At 37.2% G+C, this 20,235-nt stretch overlaps 1 protein-coding gene across 1 annotated transcript; it reads right to left on the bottom strand.

The window, feature by feature from the left end:
• Positions 1–1,400: 1,400 nt before the first annotated feature.
• MYH7B (myosin heavy chain 7B) lies at positions 1,401–19,378 on the bottom strand. The gene is made up of 23 exons (XM_072403619.1): positions 18,369–19,378; positions 17,089–17,181; positions 16,915–16,978; positions 15,898–15,996; positions 15,036–15,139; positions 13,653–13,791; positions 13,438–13,556; positions 12,524–12,673; positions 12,091–12,261; positions 11,433–11,612; positions 10,526–10,658; positions 9,875–9,951; positions 7,683–7,770; positions 7,030–7,147; positions 5,791–5,914; positions 5,033–5,169; positions 4,643–4,898; positions 3,993–4,235; positions 3,659–3,835; positions 3,416–3,561; positions 2,432–2,522; positions 1,696–2,085; positions 1,401–1,604 (listed from the first exon to the last, which is right to left on the bottom strand). The coding sequence occupies exons 2-23, from the start codon at positions 17,140–17,142 to the stop codon at positions 1,416–1,418; spliced, it is 3,249 nt and encodes a 1,082-aa protein (XP_072259720.1). The 5' UTR covers positions 17,143–17,181; positions 18,369–19,378; the 3' UTR covers positions 1,401–1,415.
• Between the last annotated feature and the right edge of the window lie 857 nt (positions 19,379–20,235).

Here is a 20,235-nt window from a genome sequence, read left to right as displayed (position 1 = left end):
TCATACGTTAGAGGATTAAAATGAATTTTCCTGAGTTTTAAAAATTTCAAGTTTCTTCTCAAGAAGCGGTAAAAGATACCCACTATTGCTTTTCTTTAATAAAGCCTCATATGTGCACCTTCATGGCTTAGTTATATTTTGTTACTGATGTCGGATTCCCTGACTTGATGGCTGAGCTTCACCAGATTCTACTTTCTTGTGTAGTGAGAGAGTATTGATGCTTTTTTCATTTAGCAATAAAAGTTACTTGGCAAGACTTGGCCATAAACCATAATAAAATTAAGTTATATCTAAGAGGAGCACTACAAAAGCTTTTCTTTGTATTAAATGTAATGTAATAGGAGTCATGTAGTTTCTGCTGTTTCAGCAATTTCAGGTTCACTTTGAATGGCAATGTAGCACAATAGGTTTGATTCAAGTGCTTTACCACAACATTAGGAATCTTTAGTTAGGCTATGTGACTCCAAATCTCATTGGACATAAATTGTACTTTCCACCCTCCCCAACAAATGCAGTCCCATTGCCTGTTACCTGTTTTTGTTTATGCAGCAAAAACATACCTATAATTGCTAGCAAATCCGGTTTTATTTTTTTAACACGCCACTGCTGCTCACCCCATCCAGCATTGCCATATTTGTTTCCTGCATGGCCATATTTGTTTCCTTCATTATTGGTAGCTGGTCTTCTATTACTTATTCATTCAGTTAGCCACCTCATAAGTAAGTAAATAAAAGTAATTACTTCTCATAAAGAAGGTATGCTGGCAAGGGTTACTTTTCGCCTGAATTTTTTAAGGGTGCCATGTCCTTCCGCTAAGTAAAGTATTCTGGTTTTATAGAGTGACTGACATATTAAACATTGCATTTATACAGAGAAAGTTTCTAATGGGAAAAAAAAATTGTTTTTTTTTTTGGCAGTACAGTGGAGTTCATTAGTTGATAGGCCAATACATTTAAAAGTTGGAGCAAGAGTCAAAGCTTACAAAGTTCACCTGTCACTTCAATATCATGATAGTACATGTCCCATATAAAACACTGGCATTAATAATAATAATATTTTTGACATTAATGTTTTTTTTACTATCTAGCTAATGTTATCTGTCTCTACATCCGCCAAAGAAGCCAAAAGGCGAAACGCGTTTGTAATTTGATCCTTAATGCTGGCTGGTTGGAATATTTAAGGTAGAATCAGGCCCTGGACAAGGTAGCAGCATCTACAACTGTCAACAAAGGGTATCCTCTCAAAGTGACAGACAAGGTGCACTGTTTTTTTTTTTTGGTTTTTGCTGGAGCATGAAGGTTGTAGCTGAGCCCCTGCACATCCATTGGGCCCTAGGCGCCTGTCTAGGTTGCCCCCTAGATAATCTGGCTCGGCCCCTTCTGTTTTTAACCTCAATTTGATGTCTCCAGACAACTTTATGAAAAAAAAACATTTTGCATTACGCACGCTTTGGTGGATGTTTTTAAATTGAACATACCATTCTCAGTTTGCAGCCTGGCTCTGTGCAGGGAAATGTCGCCCAACTGTCGCTGCAGTTCATCCACTTTACTTTTGGCTTCACTTAGCTGATCTTCATAAGTCCGACACAACTTCTCAGCAGTGCCCTTTGACACAAAATACATTGGTTACTTTTATTATTCCAGGCCAAACATCACTCATCCTTTTTGTTGAATGGCACAGAATGGAATAACTTACCTTATTTTTGAGTAGTTGCTCAATATTTGAAGAAAAGTCGTCCAGCTCCATCCTCATCTCGCTCTTTTCCTTCTCTAGCTTTTGTTTCACCCTCTGCAGGCTGTCGATCTGCTCACCCAGCTCAGCCACAGTATCGGCATGTTTCTTCCTCAGGCCTGCGGCGGTGGCTTCGTGGTGTAGGGTGGCTTCCTCCAGATCTCTTCGCAGCTTCAGGAATTCAGCTTCTCGCTTCTTGTTCATCTCAATCTGTACTGAGGTGGCCCCACCAGCTTCCTCCAGCCGTTCGCTCAGCTCTTCAAGCTCTTTGGCCACCTCGGCCCTCTGTTTCTCCACCTTCGCTCGGGTGGCTCTTTCTGCTTCCAGTTCCTCTTCCAGCTCCTCAATGCGGGCCTAAAGGGGCAGAATAAAAAGTTCATTAGGTGACTACTGGAAGAAATGCAATTATGCATTGAACAGGGTGGTAGATACTATTGGCCGGACTTATGAGTTTGTATGGTTGTGTTACGGTAGGCATAAATCATTAGATAAAGGAATTAATTGGAGAATATCATTCATATTATGACCTTGCACCACCAAATATCAAACAGATTTCAGAAAAAAAGTTTTTAAAAACCAGCAGAATCCCATCACTGGCATTGGGCTAGACAGTAAGATTGTTTAATGTATTTTCTTAAATTCTTCCAAATGGTTACAAATTTACAAAAATCTGTTATAAATAAAATCTCCTTTAAATCACCTGCAATTCTTTGATTTTCTTCTGTAACTGAGCACACATCATCTGTTCATCTTCAATCCTGGAGTTTAGCTGACTTATCTCGAAATCTTTCCTGTTGGACAAGAAAAGAAGCAAACCCGACCAAATTAATTCTTCATAGGCTAAGACTATAAAGACTGCATGGTTACATAACATACTAATTTTCTTTTTTTTCCAAATGTTCAGTTTTGTACCTAATCTTCACTTTTACAATTTATTATTATTATTATAATAGACCATGCCAGTATGTGATTGAACTAAGTAAATGCTTACATTTCCATGTGTTAAAATTTGATTTTTGACGATTATTTCTGGCTGCTGCAGGCATTCAGTGCTTCTGGGTGTGCTGAATACTTGGGCAAATGTTCATTGTAATTTGGTCATTTAGGTATTTTTTTTTGCTATAGATTAGATAATGATGACATGATGGTTCTATCTTTAATTACTCCTGATGATGTGGAATTATTTTGCAAAACGCATTCCACATTGCTTACTCCAAGGACTGAACTTATGTTTGAAAGGTCATTCCTGTCTCTTGTCCAATGGATGGAAATTAATTTATATGTTTTATTAATAAAGTAATGTAGTAAATTAATTGTGAATGAGTTGATCATTTTTTACATGTGTTGATGTAGTGCAAATGCCCCACACCTTTTCTTTTTTTACATTTTTTATATACATGTACATAAAATTTTTTATATAGCCCACATCCAAATCTCTTCACTCCTGCTCCAGCATTGTAGCAGGTATTTGACAAACCTGGATGTAGCCAGAGATGACAATAATTTATAGTGAAGGCTAACTACCCTTTACACTTATTTATTAATATAAGTCAGCTGTAGTAGAACATTCAATGGGTGAAATAAAAATTGGATAGTAATGGTGGTGGCAGTTGAATAAGGGACTATTGGGTACAAAGGTCTGTTATATATATTGTATTTCACAAGTGAAAATATTGCTACTCACTTCTTCAGTTTCTCCTCCAGTTGCTGCTTATCATTCTCCAGGTCCATCACAGATTCCTGGGTGAGCTTCAGATCTCCCTCCAGCTTTCTCTTTGCACGCTCTAGATCCATGCGCAGTTTCTTCTCCTGTTCTAGAGATCCTTCCAGCTGCAAGCATTAACAAAAAAAATTTGGGAGCTTATTAATATTTTTTTCTTGATGTCTAATACCACAAATATTGTAATGTGGTATTGAAATAACTTACATCATCTACTTGTTGCTCCAGTTTGGCTTTAGCCTTGGTGAGAGTGTTGACTTTGTCTTCTTCTCCCTGCAAGTCATCCAGAGCTTGTTGGTGGGCTTCCTGCAAAGCTTTCTTTTCCTTGGTTAACCTGGCAATGATCTCATCCAATGCTGCCATCTCCTCAACAAGGTTCTTCACCTGGGGGGAAAAAAACAACAAAGTCAGGAGAAAAAACAAATTATTCTAAAGCTTGGGTCTCCAAAACCTGTGCAGGATTCTTGCTCATTGCTAAAGGTAATTAAATCGTAATCTACAGTAAATATTGCAATCATGAGAAAGTGAAGTTAATGCTTGCCTTGTTTTCTGTGGCATGTTTCTCCTTCTCTACTTTGGCCAGTGTAATTTCCAAGTCATCAATGTCTTTCTTCAATTCAGCACACTCATCTTCTAGTTTTCGCTTCTTGGAAGTCAAGTCTGAGTTCATTTCTTCCTCATCTTCCACTCTTTCGGTCAACTCTTTCACTTTGGCCTCCAGTTGGATCTTGGTCTTGATCAGTAGGTCACACCGCTCCTCTGAATCTGCAAGATTATCTTGCTCCTGCAGACAATCAAGTGAAATACAAAAAGTCAGGTCAAGCATAGTGCATGCTGGAGAAATAAGCTACCGGACAGCTTTGTATATTTATATATATATATATATATATATATATATATATATGTATGTATGGTATACTATACATTATTAATTAAAAAATAGCATTAGGAGCTGAAACATGAAAAAACTCCCAGGTAGGCAGAGAAAAATAGGTAATTATGATGGGAAGATTTCACTGTTGGAATAACCAAGACAAGTAAGAAGCAAGGGGTGAGTGGGGAAGGGGGTATCCCACCTTCTTGAATGTAACCTAGCACCCATTAACAATTGTGTTTTATAGCTACTGGCTGCAGTGGTTATATATTTTTTTAATTTTTACCAATGTAAAGAACGAGATAACAATGACTTACAGCTTGGAGCTGCAGACCAAGGTCATTCTTCTCTTGGATCAGAGTGACCTGTCTCTCTTCTAGCTCTTTCCTTTTGGCTTCAGACTTCTCCAGAGCCTCTTTCAGCTTCAGGAATTCCTCCTTCATGTTGGCCATCTCCTTTTCAGTCTGGGCTGATTTTAGTAATGGTTTAATCTTGAAGAACAGTTTCATCCATGACCAGTTCTTGACGGCATTGAAGGCTCTTATGTTCCACTGAATGACCAACAATGCATCCCTGAAAATATACAAGGTACAATAGTCAAACATGGCAGATTGTGGCAATAAGCTGGGAGTGGTACAGTTATTTCATTTAACATTTCCATCTGCAGGTTCCCCAGTTTGGAATGTAGGATGTAATGTTGTATGTACCTTCTGGCAATGATCCTATGGTATTCAATCCTCATAAGTCTGCCTCGGCTTCTGGCTTGCAGCATGGTGATGATCTTGGCTAGACGCTCATCTCGCATCTCTTCCAGTTGACCAAGCAGACCAGCTTTAAAGAAGACCTAGGCAAAAATAAAATAAAGTTGCCACATACATTTTCATGTAATTACCAGCAACATGTAAGTACAGAAATCACTGAAACAATGTACGTAAATATAAATGAACCTATTTCAGTGGAACGAATGCTTCGTCAACACGCTAATGAAATTTTGTTAAAACCTTTTTAATTTTTGATTCTCTATGCAATACAGGCAGGTCATGGTTCTTGGGAAAGGCTGGCAGGGTGCTCCACATATCGTCCTGCAAAAAGCATAGCACCCTGGTTCTGTAGTCCTCTCAAAAGCCAAGCCTGCCTGATTTAAGCAGTGGGCTGGCTCCTAAGGGGGAATTTGTAAATATTAAAATGTCCTCAGGGCATTGTCAGTATGGAGCAGTGGGCATTCCTAGGCAGAATGCATTTGTATGCTTTAGGTAATGTCACATGTGATGCTAAGATTCAATGATGAAAAGAACTGAAATCAAATGGGCAGTGAAATCAAAGTTAGCAATTTCTGTATTAAATAGAAACCTCCATAATTGTGCAGGAACCAATGATAAAGTCAGTGTGTTTTTCCATCAGTAGACAGGAGCGACTTTCCTAAAAATGTCTTTTTCAAAATAAAACTATAAGTAGAAAAAAGTACCTTTGTGTGACCAAACTTGTACTGGGAGTGATCGATGTCCAGTGAACTCAGTAATTTTTCAGTGGCTTTTCTGCTGTCCACAAATTTGTCATCTGGGATGGCATTGGGGTTGAGGATGCGATATCTGTGTACAAAGTGGACAATATAAATTGCAACTTCACAAATCATTATGTAGAAATGTTTTATTTTTTTAGTGTTTTGGGGATAGAGAATTGAACTAAAGGCTACCTTTTTATTACAAACCAGCTGTTTTATATATACAGCTGGGACTGTTACATGAGGGATCCAATGCACTATTCTTTAAGCTGGCTTGAACTGGTGTCCGTACTGGGTTGCTTTTTGCTCTACTTGCTGGAGAGAAATCTGGACTTAGGCCCCTGCAGTGCAATGATCTCCTGCTTTTGCTTCATTCATTCTATAGAGCTGGGGATGCTGCACCTCTCCTGCTACTTCTTGAACATTCTACCACCAGTCACTAGAGTAGCAGTCATTTTAAATGCAATGAGGAAGCAAAACTAAGACGGCTGCCTCCACACACCCATGGAAAGTCAGTAAGAAGTAAAAAGAATCAAATCCGGGGGGCCTGATTAGCCCTGTAGTTATTTTTCTCTTGATCCATCTCACCGTAACCGGGCTGCCTATGTCTTTAGGACACTAAGCCAAGAAACATCCAAATTAAAATGAACCATAAATCAGCTAACATGGCACTTTTTATGAACACATCTTTAATTCACTATTTGTGTCTAATTTATAACAATAAAAACTTGCAAAAGTGTGTCTGGTGCACAGGCTAATTCAAGTTGGAGTTGTGCAGGTAGACCATATATACCAGTTGGGGATTGCTGCAAATGGAAGCTTTTTCCGAAGATGTCAGCTGACTTTGTGTGTACATGCTTGTGTCTATATCCCACAGGTGATGAACTATTAAATGTAGATTCTTATTAAAAAATAATTTTGCATTTAACTTAGTTGGAGAAATTAGGTCAGATACCTAGAAGACATCTATTATCATACTGGCTTTCGCCTATTGCCCTACCTAACTACTGTACATTCAAGTTTTAAATGGCCTTGAACCTGAATGTGAGAAAACATACACAAAAGGGTTTTAACACTACCCAACTTATAACATGCTTGTGCTACATCTGCACTTCCCAAACCGCTGGCAAATCTCTGTTTGCTTTGGAGTGGGGTCAAAACGATGGGACTGACCAGTGTGTCAATGAATGTGTTGTCACTCACCTTTGCTTAAATTCAGCATATAAGAGCCTGTTGGGATATCCCTTACGGCAAATTCTAATACCCTCAAGGACACCATTACACCTTAGCTGGTGAAGGACCATGAATGGATCCATGGCACCTAGAGAAAGCAATAGTCATAGTTATAAAACAAATTAATTACAGCTGCTTTCAGCATAAACATATACCAATTTCATTATTATCCATGTGAATATGTAAATACATACAAGATTCCTCCAATGCAAACCACTTGTGGAAATGTTCAGGTGAGATTATTGGAACATATTGGTACAAAAACAATTAGCTCAAGCCACCTCCTTATTTGTCACAGATTTTTCTCATACTAAAGGATCAGTAGGGTGGCTTAAGATGCAGAAGGGGTTGGAAAAACCTTAATTTTACAGAAAATAATAGATTTAAATATAACCTTGTTTGGTAACTCCCCAGGCAAAAAAATATAAATAAATTTAAAAAAAAGCGGTATCATCAATTAGTTTTTCATCAATATAATACTGATCATCAAAATGACATCCATCCTTAAAAAAAATAAAATGAAATATATATATATATTTTCCCTTTAAATTTTACTTAACCTACTCCATAATAAATGGTCATTTAGCTTGCTTGTATGCACAGATACACGTTTGTTGGGTTACCTGGAGTTTTGCTCTCATTAGGAATGATACATCTGACGAAATGAGGCTGAGTGCACCTCAGATTAGTCATGAGTTTATTAAGATTCTCCTGTAAAAAAACAAGCAATACATAAAAGTAAGTAAGTAAGCAAGTAAGTTCTGGCAGGCTAAACTATACCCAATAATATATTCATAACATATGTACATTCCACATGAGGTGTATTGATCATTCAAGACAAAGTAAACAATGAAAAAAGAGCACTTTGCTGAACCCCTAAAATCTTTGCTTTTTAAGTGGCCTGAGCCAAAAATTCAGTAGCAGCCCAATTTCAGTACACCATTTTTTCCCCATATGTTACTTAATGAAGACATTTGTTTATGGCATTCAACCAAAGGACACAAACAAAATTATCATTCCAATCCTAAACCTACAATTGGTCCATAAGTAAGCAGACAGTCTTTTAAAGAATAACCTAATTTTTTCTATAAAGGGGAAAAAAATCCTTTCTGCTCCTCAAAGGCATTCGGATAATCCCTGAATAAACAATGTCTCGTTATTCCCCAAATATATCAATAGCTAGTTATATTTTGTGAATTTAGAAACACAGACATTTTTAAGCAGTATGACATGGTTAAACCACATTTAGCTCATCCACCCAAAAAAAAGAATATTATAGGAACAAATTGATTAATTGTAGAAATTTGCATTTTTTTTTAGAAATTTGCATATGGTGGAGTTACTGCAAATAGTTTGTCACCCTAATGATTTCTGAAGACTTGATTTGGAATGGCTTTTTGGCGCTTTTATAAGAGTTTGCAATAGTTTTTTTCTAAGCAGTTAGAAGTGTTTCCTGGATGACTCTAAGTAAAAAAAAAAAAGTGAAATAAAATGCACCACTTTGCAACTTCAAGCAAACACTTGCATAAGATTTGCAAACTCCTGAAAAAACCTTTCAGTTATTGCCAGTTACTACTCCTTGTTTGGGCTGTAGTTATATCATAGAGTGGACAGGAAATGAGGGAAAGTGAGTATGAACACAACTAGATAAAAACCTAAAATAAGGTTCTAATTTTTCCCCATCCTTATCCTAAATAATAGGTTGGGGATGTAATGCCTGTGTTTCCCCTAACTTCCAATTATATTCTACTTTTTTTTTCTTCAACCTGTACACAAGATCTATTTAACTGCTATGGGGAACAATGGGTTGTTGTATTGCCCAACATCTGCTTGCATTATTAGACAAATCACCTGGCTCAATGACCATGGGTAAAAGTTTGTAGCAGCTGTTAGGTAATGACAAATAGACAGCATGCTCCAAAGGACAAGATTCTTACCACATCTTACAGCTTGACCCGGATCTTCCACCTGGTGCGCAGAGAAGAGCGGGAAGCAGTACAGACTTAAAGTGATGTTCAAGAAATGTCTTTAACTAAACATCACTGCAAGTCTTAACGGCTTCACACTCACAGAGAAAATACCATACAGAGGAGACGCTTTAAATGGGGGACAGTATAGAGATTTGGGATAACTCAAGCTGACCACTCGCTTCCAAATCCAAACAAAATTGGAACATCTTGACCTAATCCAAAGAGCACAACTCTTTCCCACCAAAGATGGTTGGGTGGTATAGTTTCCTAAATCACGGGTCTCACAAAGAGAGTTTAGAACTTCTAAAAGGGGGTTTTATTGCTATCTGAAGCCTTGCTAGACATATTTTACCCACATCTTGGTCTTGATGATATTCACTTACAATGTGCCCTTGATCTCAACACACAATGTGACTACACCAGGAGAGCCAGTTCTCTAGCACAGTCCACTCGCACTTTGAATGTCATACCCATTTCTCTTCTAGGAACTTCTAATTTTTTTTGCCGGCTCAGCCTTCCCACCCCTTTCCTCACTTTCTTACTTAACATTTAGGAAGAAGTCAAGGGAGGAAAAAGAAAGAACACTATAGTGTGTTTGAGTAACAGCTCTGAATCATCTGGGGCTATTGACATCACATCCAAGATGGTGGCACCCAGTAGAAGTCTCAGGGCTTTTGGGGGCTTTTACAGGTCAATACATGTATAAAATACATTAAATGCTTATATAATCTTGAAATGATTGGTTTAATACCCTCTTGCACCCTAAGAAAAAACAGTTATCTGGATTACCAAAATAACACTAGTTACAGTAAGCTTAAGCGTTAGACAAATAATATGGCGTCTACCTTGTGAAGTTGAGACACGGTCTGGAATGAAGCCGCCTTCTTGCGTTTTTCCTTCACGCCGGCCTTATGATGCTCATCTACAGAAACAAAACTTGTTGTTATCTTTAAAAAACATTACCAGGAAGTTTATTATTTTGGGAAGAATTTTGCTTCTGTAATGTTAGTTGTCTGCCAGATCAGCCTAACCTCAAGGTACAAGGTGATCAATAATAACAGCATGTGAACTGGACCATGAGGTTTTCCCAAAAGTTCAGAAACAGGTTTTGTCGCTCCCACTAGCCTGTTACTGGACAGCAAAATACTAATGAGCTCATCAATGTCTCTTTATTCTCTTCCCCCATCAACACCTCATCTAGTGGCTTCCTCCTCTAGTCTGCACTCTACTGTACAGAAACAAGAGCGGAAGAGAGACCAAGACAAGAAATTATGTACTACAGAATAATGAGCTGCATTATTTTTGTCTCTTATATCTGCCAGGTGATTGGCTTAAATCTGCATAAGGATGTCACAAAAAGAATCTTTTTCTCCTTAACTTGATTGGTGTTTCTATGCAGGGGGAGTATGGGGGCTGGGGGTCTTTTTATGTTAGAAGGGGTCCAGAATGAGACAGATGAAAAGAGAACAATGGTAGGTGCATTATTTATAGCATACCTGAGTAGGAGCTGATGTATTTTTCATACAGACTGCCCAGTAGTTTGTTGGAGGCTTTCTGGAATACTCCTACCACAGTTTCATTCAGTGGATCCTTATTCTTGTCCAGCCATCCCATGATGTTGTAGGGCACCTGTTCAAACAAATCCCTTGTCAGATTGTTAGGGACGACTAGTTACCATTGGTAGAACTGCCATCAGAAATTCATGGGCCTCATAATAGGTACGTTTCCTGGCTTCCCCCTCCATGTCTAAAAGTTGCAGTATTGCCAAAATCAGGCTGTTTAAATCAGGGACCCTTTAATTCTCCTAGTGGCAGCCCTGACCTTTTGGCTTGAGTTCACTATAAAATAGTCGTTGCCCTAGCTTGAGGTGTTCATATGTATTTCCATCTGAGCTCCAGTTGGAATCTTGAAGTATGAATGCCTAACATAATCCTAACCTCCATGCTGTGTTAGGACCAGTTTTCAGTACATTATATCCTAAAACCACCTCTATATTTATAGCCACATGACCTCCAGGAAGCCCTCATCTTTTGCAAGCCATGGGTGGTGGAAGAAGTGTTTGCCAACTGGCTATGGTCTGCACTTGAGCTGCAGGGACTTCATAAACCGTGGACATTACTGGAGGGATTGCATCAACATGCTGACTGTGATTGGTAACCCACACCACTACATGAAGATGTGACCTCCTGTAGTAGTGCTGAAGACCACATTGGATTAATACATGGCCTAGGTAATACAGGACAGCACGGGACAATGTGGAAATAGGGGAAAGAGTACCATAAGACTTCCCACTATCATATTACTTATTGGCAAAGCCCCAATGCTGCCATCAAAACACACAAAGCATACTCCCGGAGGGAAAGGGAGTCCTTCTTTATCAATAAAGCTGAAAAGAATACTCACCACACCAGCATAATGAACCAGCTCAAAGTGAGGCTCGTATCTGCGTTTCTTGTCTACTTTCGGCTTTTGGAAGTTGGGAGATTTGCCCAAGTGGTTATCATAAAGCTTGGCTTTAAAGGTCATGTCTGATGCCTTAGGGAACATGCACTCTTCTTCCAGGATGGAAAGGATTCCCATTGGCTAGAATAGAGTAAAAATAAGTTAAACCTCATTTTTTGGACTCCTAAAAATATCAATTAATTTGCAAACACATTGAAACTCATCAATGCAACTAGCAAGTCTTTTAATTTTGTTGCCAAAAAACATTACTGAAAAATTATTTTAGTTGTGTTAGCAGAATTCCATCAGTATGCCATATGAAGATATGCCATTGTATGATATAGAGTTGCCAATAAAAGGCCCACCACTAATCAAAGTAAACACCTAACACAAAAAGACGACTTTATGTGTTTGTTGATGACTAAGTTTTTACAATTGTAACCACAATTCTACATTGTAATTTCCCCAAAATGGGCTGCAAGCGTAACACAGGTGAGAAATGAAAAATGAAGTGTAACCCATTGTAGTGTCATTTGCTAACATCCACGGTTGGTAAAATACCATCTGCATAGGAACATCTATATTATTAGTTTGGCTCCCCACTTTGGTGCCTCCTTACCTTCTCAATGAGGTCAATGCAAGCCTGTAAGTCTAGGCCAAAATCAATGAAGACCCATTCAATTCCTTCTTTCTTGTACTCCTCCTGCTCCAGCACGAACATGTGGTGGTTGAAAAACTGTTGCAGTTTCTCATTGGTGAAGTTGATGCAGAGTTGTTCAAAGCTGTTATACTGGAAAACAGAAGACAGAGGGAATTATGGACCCAGCTTAGGTATTGAAGTGAAGCTCTGCTGACTTTCACCATCTGTGAAATCACCATAATGTGCAAGCAAAGCCTGTTTTTCAGTTTTTCTTTCATGCAATGAAATATTCTTTGCAAAGTAAATCTTCATCACATTCACTCGGTTCAGATTTTGGTTTTGTTTATAGCACTGTACTGGAAGAAACATACATAATTCATGCAATTGCATGTAAGGCTAAAATAATCTGTACCTCAAAGATTTCAAAGCCAGCAATGTCCAGCACTCCTATGAAGAACTGTCTGGCCAGCTTGGTATCCAGCGTCTTGTTAATTCGACTAACAAGCCACTTGAACATTCGATCATAAGTAGCTTTTGCTAAAGCGCCGACTGCATATACCACCTGGAAAAAAACAAAAACATTGGCTTACAATGGTAAGGAGGACCGGCCTTTTGATCAACCATGTATATGTGATAAAGGGATACTATATGTGACAGATGGAGAAATGCTACATTCTAAAATGTCATTGGAACTATAACATGATATGATAATACCTGTTCCTAACTTCCCTTGTTTTGGAAACTGTATTTTGTATTCTCTATACAGCCTTTTACCTAAATAGTTTAGAAACATGATACATATATGTGTTGTATTCTTTGCCGTTATCTTCTTGTGGCCCCGATGAAGAGAAACCACTGAGAACGCATTGGCTTTTTTAAAACTTAAAGTGTATCTCTAGACTATCTTTTTTTGTTTTGGATAGAGTTGGAAAGGATTAGAACCAATGTCTCATTTTTATTTCTGTTTGCATCCCCTTTGAAGAAATTTGACTCTTAACTGTTCTGGTGAGCAATGTTATCTAGAAAGAAAGTGAGGGGAAAAGCAAAGTGTATTTATCCTTTGTCTCACTATATATATATATATATATATATATATATATAATAAATAAAGTGCTGCTCTGTGAATTCTTCCAAATGGAGACGCAAACCATAAAAAAATTGTGCAATGGGTTCACCCCTTCTATGGTCTATTCCAAACTACAAAAAACTACTTTTTTTTTGTAAAATTATGTTTCTTTTCTTAGCCAAGGTATGTTCCTGATTGTGTTTCTCTATCAAACGTGGACTTTACCTATTGGTTGTTTATGTGAATCTCTCTTGACTTACCTGCTCCACATTCTGACCTTTGGTCACATACTCGTTCCCAACTTTCACTCTGGGATGGAGCAAACCTTTAATGAGATCGGCTGAGCTGATTCCCATTAGATAGGCTGCCTTGTCAGCACCTGGAAATGGGAATAGGTTATATGTTAGAACATGGCCATAAAATATAAGCTAATGCTGCCCATTTGGTGTACAGTAATATTGCTGTATTCACTCACTTTCAGTGCCATCAGCTTCAGCCTGTTCTTCTCTCTGCTTCTGCTTGAACTTCATGTTTCCAAAATGCATGACGGCACCAACTATTTTATAGCTGCCAGTCCTCTCCTCCATGCTGAAACCAAGGATATCCATGGCATGCTGGAAAAGGCAGAAACACGATAAGCAAGGTGACAAAAGGTAAAGAATATCTAAACCATAACTGGACAATATTTAGTATTCCAAAACCCTGCTTACATTATTTTATTATTAATTGCCCTTTATTGTATCTCATTGCTGCTGATCTCCTGATTTAGCCACTTCCTGTCTACATTCACAGGCTCCAGTGTTAGCTGAACATCATCGTCCTAATCCACCTACCTGACAGTGATACCAGTAGATTTCAACTAAGCAAGCAAACAGCTCATATGAGCTATTAAGGATTAAATAATTATATTTGCAGCAAAAAAAAAATTACATAGAAAAGCTACCTTCAAATATATATTTTTATTGTTCATCTATTTTAGTGGTTGCAGCAGTCAGCCCATTTACTGGAAGGCTTTGTCAATTCTAATGATTCCCAGCTTGTTCAAGGGAGTCAATATTTTACCTTTAAATCAATGGTGGATATAATTTAGGGCCCCTTTAACAAGATTAATTTTAGGTACCCCATTCAGTTACTGTAGATAGATAGATACATAGATAGATAGATAGATAGATAGATAGATAGATAGATAGATAGATACATAGATAGATAGATAGATAGATAGATAGATAGATAGATAGATAGATACATAGATAGATAGATAGATAGATACATAGATAGATAGATAATGGAAAGATAAATAGATAGATATTATGGAAACGGGAAAGAGTACCATAAGACTTCCCAACATCCCACTATTATACTACTTATTGGCAAAGCCCCAAGTTATTAGCACGCAACAAAGGGAGAAAGAGAAAGAAGAGGGGTTTCTCTGGCAATTAATTTGTTAAATTGCCAAAGAAACCCCTCTTCTTCTAGAGGTTTGGAGTTGTCTTTACATATCCAAAAACAAGTATTTTCCAACCTTTTTACTCCTAAGGAACCCTAACAATTTCTAGGTTTTAGGAAACCCCTTACTAAAACATTTAACAAAATTATTGTTAAAGCCCACTAAATTGGTGGCCAGTAAAATCAATGCTCCGTCACAGTGTTGGCTAGAATATCACCTATCATCATCTGGCTCTCCAGGATAGTATTGGCCCCAGAATTATGCTAATCAGCAACAGTTTGAGGAACCCCTAGAATCCTGTGGAAGAAGTGTGGGGTTCCATGGAACCCTAGTTAGGAATGGCTGCCCTAAACACTCCAGCTGTAGGTAAACGATAGATTGGTACATAGTAGACTTGTTTAGATCACATACATCTGTGCCCATGAGCTCCTCCCCATCATCAAGGTTGTCCACAGTCGTTACTCCTTGTGAACAGAAGTGGTAGTCATATGGATTGGTGGACAGCAGAAGCATGTCTGTAATAAAACATTTACAGGGGATTAGAAAACTAATATCTATTTACTTTCAGTGTCACATAACAGATATCTAAATTTCTTTGTCTTCCTTTGGTATATGAAAATAAAGAGGAAGAAAAGATTGGACTTTCTTAGCAAACAAAATTTAATTAAGTTAAGTTTTATTCAACATCATATAAAGCACATTAGTTTATTCATAATACAAGTGAACAACTTAAGTAAGTAAGTACTGACCTAACTCTGATAAAAGAAAGCACAATTGTATTTATGGGCTCTATTTATAAAAATTATCACCTAAGATTCACCCAACTTTTACTCAAAAGTCCTTTTTTTTTTACACTGCATTCAATTAAAGTTGATTTTTTACTGCAGTGTGAAGAATGTATAGATTTTGGGTGAAATTCTCCTAGCACATCAAGGCAAAGTAAATGGTGGAGCAGAAATGTGAACATATCGATCTACCTTTAATTTTACCCCTGATCAGTTAAGTTGAGCTCTGTAAACAAATATAATCAGGTCTAATATGCATTCCATTAAAGAAATATTTACTAAATTTACATTTTAATATCTACAGTCCCCAACCACTGTGGCTTTGGGGATGAAAAATCCATGTGAGCAATTTTCCCCCCTAACAAAATCCAGAAGTGTAAGTGTGTGAAGTGATTGGAATAAATGGATCTGGTCATCCTATGGGCAAGATTAATCCACCTAAAGTTGGTTATGATGTCTGCACGTACAAGCAGTTTTTAGATTCTTACCTTGAAGCTCCGGCTTTTTCCCAGACAAAATTTGATAATAAATATGATAGCTTCTTTCTCCGGGCTGCTGGAAAATTACTCTTGATTTTTCCAGGAGGTCTGGAAGCATAAATAAAAAAAAATACTTGGGATACAAATGTGATATAACAAATAATGCAGCAACAACTGTTTCAGGACTGTATAAAGTTTCAAGCGCTTTAGCAGGCGGCAGTGAGCGGTTCATTCCCCATGAGTAGGGCAATACATGCAGCATCACAATCGTGGACACTGTTCATGGGTATAAGGGAGCAATAACCATACCCTAACCTCGCTGTCCATCTGAGCTAGTCCTTCCTCTTCACTACTTCATCCAAAACTAAAACTTTGGGCCTGTTTATTAAAGCTCTCCAAGGCTGGAGAGTATACACTTTCATTAGTGAAGCTGGGTGATCCAGTAAACCTGGCATGGATCTGGTCCAGGATTAAAAACTTTTGCCAGCAAACAGCAATTGACTTTCCAGGTTTGCTGGATCACCCAGCTTCACTGATGAAAGTGTATCCCCTCCAGCCTTGGAGAGCTTTAATAAATCAGCTCCAATGCATTTACTTAAAATATCCTCTAGGTGAATCTGATATAACTGATATAATAATCTGCTATTAGCTGATATAATATTTTGATGTCTTGTATTGAACTGGAATACCCATTCCTTGAGATCTGATCTCTGATATTATTTGCAATTTATTTAAACTGCAAAAGAACTGGGTCAGTATCTGATCATGTATACAATAAAACCAAATCCAATTTATTGAAAAAAAATTAGGTATCCCAAATATACCTATCAAAAAATCACATAAAAAAGAAAGTGGAAAAAAGCAAATTGTGCCTAAAGCAGCACAGTCAGAAAAACTGAAACTTTCCACTTTCAATGGGGAACCAGTTATTGTGCAACAGAATCCATTTGCTGTAATCACTCAGGGTAAGAATAGCAGTTATAGTAGCAATATGAACTAATGAAATAGCCCGGCAGAGATACTTACAGATGTCGATGTCAGCAGAAGCCAGTTTTCCGGTAGGCCCAAAATGGATTCGAATGAACTTCCCCTATGCGAGAAAATACATTGTGACATGAAAACTTATTACCAACCACCAATATATACTGGAAATACACAATAAAGCAAAAGCGTATACTGTGTCAAATATTTGGAACTTACGAATCGGGAGGAATTATCATTTCTCAAGGTCTTGGCATTGCCAAAGGCTTCCATCGCTGGATTGGCTTCAATGATTTGGTCTTCTAGGGTGCCCTGGATAAGCAATAAATGAATATCACAAATATGTTGCCTAATATTTATTTATATTTACCTGTAGTCATACACCTCGGATGTAGACAATGCATTTGCTAATTACATCCTTCTTCAGTTTGTGGTTTTAAATAATGGTTGTCAGATTGTTCTGATCAAAGTCAATTCCATCTCAGCAAGGAGCTATTTTGGACTTCGAATTACAATTTGGAATTTATGCCAATCCAGCATTACTACCTGCTTGACAATATCTGTCATTGGCATTGTCATCATACTAATTCAATGGCTTTTATAACTTCTGAACAACCAACCCAAATCAGGTATGCAGATCAAAACTTCTGACTTTGCTCGTTGCATGCTTTTCCCAAGTCACACAGTTACATAGTTAGTTGAAAAAAAGACCATTGAGTTCAGTAACAAGGAAAATAAATCAACATACTAGAAAACCTACATACAAGAAACTTATACAAACCTAAACCAACGTACTAGAAACTCATACACACAGTTGATCCAGAGGAAGGCAAAAAACTTTATATGAGGTCAGTGGCCCTGATTTATTAAAGCTCTCCAAGGCTGGAGAGGATACAATTTCAGTAATGAAGCAGACTTGGAATGGATTTTTTCTAATCGCTAGCAAATGTTTTGAATCCTGGACCAGATCCATTCCAGGTTTGCTGGATCACCCAGCACTTCACCAATGAAAATGTATCCTCTCCAGCCTTGGAGAGCTTTAATAAATCAGACTCAATGACTATAAGGAAAATATTTAATGCTTTTTTTTTCTTAACAGCTATTTCTCCTACCTGCAGAAGCAGTTGTCTCCAAAAAAAAAGGGTTTTCTAACCACCTCCCCTTTTTTTTTAAGAGCTTTAACAATTTCTGGCTGGAAACAATGGGGGAAGACAACTCAAGAACTGGGAGGTATGTTCTTGCAGATAAAACTGAGATTCTTTTACAGATGAATAAAACAAATGAGAAGAGAGCAATCTCAAAGGAGTATGACAGACATGCAGTGCAGAATTATAGTTTACTAAATACTAAAGTCTACCAAGGCAACCTCGCCTTGGTCAATCCTCATGCAAATTATACAGGTAGCAAGGTTATTCTTTCTGACACAATCCCCTATTAATTGAATAATTAATATAAACTGGTGTATGTATATAAGTTTTCATTAGACATATTTCACTTACCCCAGTTTTGGTGGCTGGAGCTTGCTGAAAATTGAAAGAAAGTAAAAATAATGAGCTATCACATGACTTTTCATTAGCAGTTATACATGACACCAAACCACATAAAGCTGTCAATGAACAGGTATTTAGGAGCTGCTAAGGTAACATATAGCTTTTATTTATAAGCTGCTAAAACACAGAAGGAACAAAATGAAGGATTGAAAATCAATAAAAATTGTAAAGAAGCAAAAGGGAAATGTTTAAATCATAATTAATAATAGAAAACCAAATACGCTGTATAAAGCAAAGCTAAAGGAGTATCAATGGCACAAAAACACTAAAAAGGTCTAATAATTAAAATGAAACCAAATCAAAGATGGATGAAAAGCTGTTAAATCCAGATGATTGGAGGATGAAGCAGATGGTCTTAAAAGAAAAAAACAGGATAACAAAAAACAAAGCTGATGGAAATACTGGGTATAAGAAAAGCAACATACTGAGAGTATGTAAAATATTTAGTGGCATTTGGAAAAAGAGAAGACTAGTATTGGGACATTAGGGGTAGGTAGGTATATATTTCATATGGCCTCCAAATGTATGACCATAAATTAGTTGTGACAATGCTTATGTGTGGACTTCTTTCTGTGCTTGTGTGAGTTTCCCCCAACATACCAAAAACAAACAGGTAGGTTAATTAACTTTCCCGAAATTGTTCTTAGACTATGGAAGAGAAATTAGATTGTGGGTTTCTGCATGTGACACAACTGTCAGTACAGACAGGTTACTTGGCTTCCCCAAAAACTGTTCTTGGACTATGAAAGGGAAATTAGATTATTCTTCCTCTATAGAACCTTTAGCGGCATAACTACGGACTCTGTAAAACTCAGTAAAACTTTATAACTGAGTTTTATTATGGAATTCTATGGAGTCTGTTTTCAAAGCAATGGATCTGACATTCACTGTAAATTCTCTGGTGTGGAATCTCCAAGGTACATGTATTTCAATGGCAGTAACTGATTCTCCACCAGGGAAAATTTTAGGGAATATCAGATCCACTGCTTTATAAATAGACGCCTATGTATTATTTGTAATCATTTATTATTATTTCTATATTTTTTTGTGTAGAAGCAGAACAAGCTATGCAAAAATCCAAATTTTTTTCCTGCAAACGGCAATGCAGCCTTGTTCTTGCATTGATGCAAAATCCGCTGCTGGTGAGAACAAGCCTTGTGTTATCTTTTCTTAACAAATGTTTGGATTCAGTGATAGGCTTGTTGGTTTGCTTTAACATACACTATGCAATATTTTCAATCATTTAGAGCAAAACTTTGCATTACTTAAAAATCGATTAAAACAATTCAAATTTTGATTGTGTTTTTGTTACATAAACAAGCCGAAGGTTGATCAAAAAAATTAATTAGCAATTTTTTTTCATTACTATTGTTTTGTATCAAAACCACCTTATGTGTTATGATCTATATTTCAATAAGATATAATGGTAAAATTGATCAATTTGAATTCAGATCAAGAAGGTGTACTGAATAGTTGAATTAATTCTCAAGGATTGATTTAAATTATTTGTAACATTGATTGACAATAATATTGAGAGAAAACATAGTGTATTCTTAGAATAAGCATATCATAATAATATTCAACATAAAATGCAAAACAGCAGAAGGTTCTGGTGCTAAGATTATAAATGAACGTCATTCACAATTGTTTAGCCTCCAGGTCCTAGTGAATGTGCATTTCTTGTTTGGTTATTCATTTCATTGTAGTGACCATACTAGGGCCAAGAGGACTATCATATTAAGCTATATTTAAAGCTGAAAGTTCAGGTTACAGTTTGATTAGTAAATCTGGATGCCAGTCAATGTCTGCATACAGC

This window comes from Pyxicephalus adspersus, chromosome 3, assembly GCF_032062135.1.
Source record: "Pyxicephalus adspersus chromosome 3, UCB_Pads_2.0, whole genome shotgun sequence".
Taxonomy (NCBI): domain Eukaryota; kingdom Metazoa; phylum Chordata; class Amphibia; order Anura; family Pyxicephalidae; genus Pyxicephalus; species Pyxicephalus adspersus.
The sequence above is the reverse complement of the archived record's forward strand: the minus strand, read 5'-3'. Positions and strand labels throughout refer to the sequence as shown.

What these genes read in the sequence shown, in the direction of transcription:
- MYH7B (XM_072403619.1), bottom strand. Translation starts at nt 17,142, where the DNA reads ATGGAAGCCTTTGGCAATGCCAAGACCTTGAGAAATGATAATTCCTCC. An exon ending in ATGATAATTCCTCCCGATTC is followed by an intron (nt 16,979 to 17,088) that starts GTAAGTTCCAAA and finishes TTTCTCGCATAG; the next exon opens with GGGAAGTTCATTCGAATCCA. An exon ending in TATGCTGAATTTAAGCAAAG is followed by an intron (nt 5,915 to 7,029) that starts GTGAGTGACAAC and finishes CTTTGTACACAG; the next exon opens with ATATCGCATCCTCAACCCCA.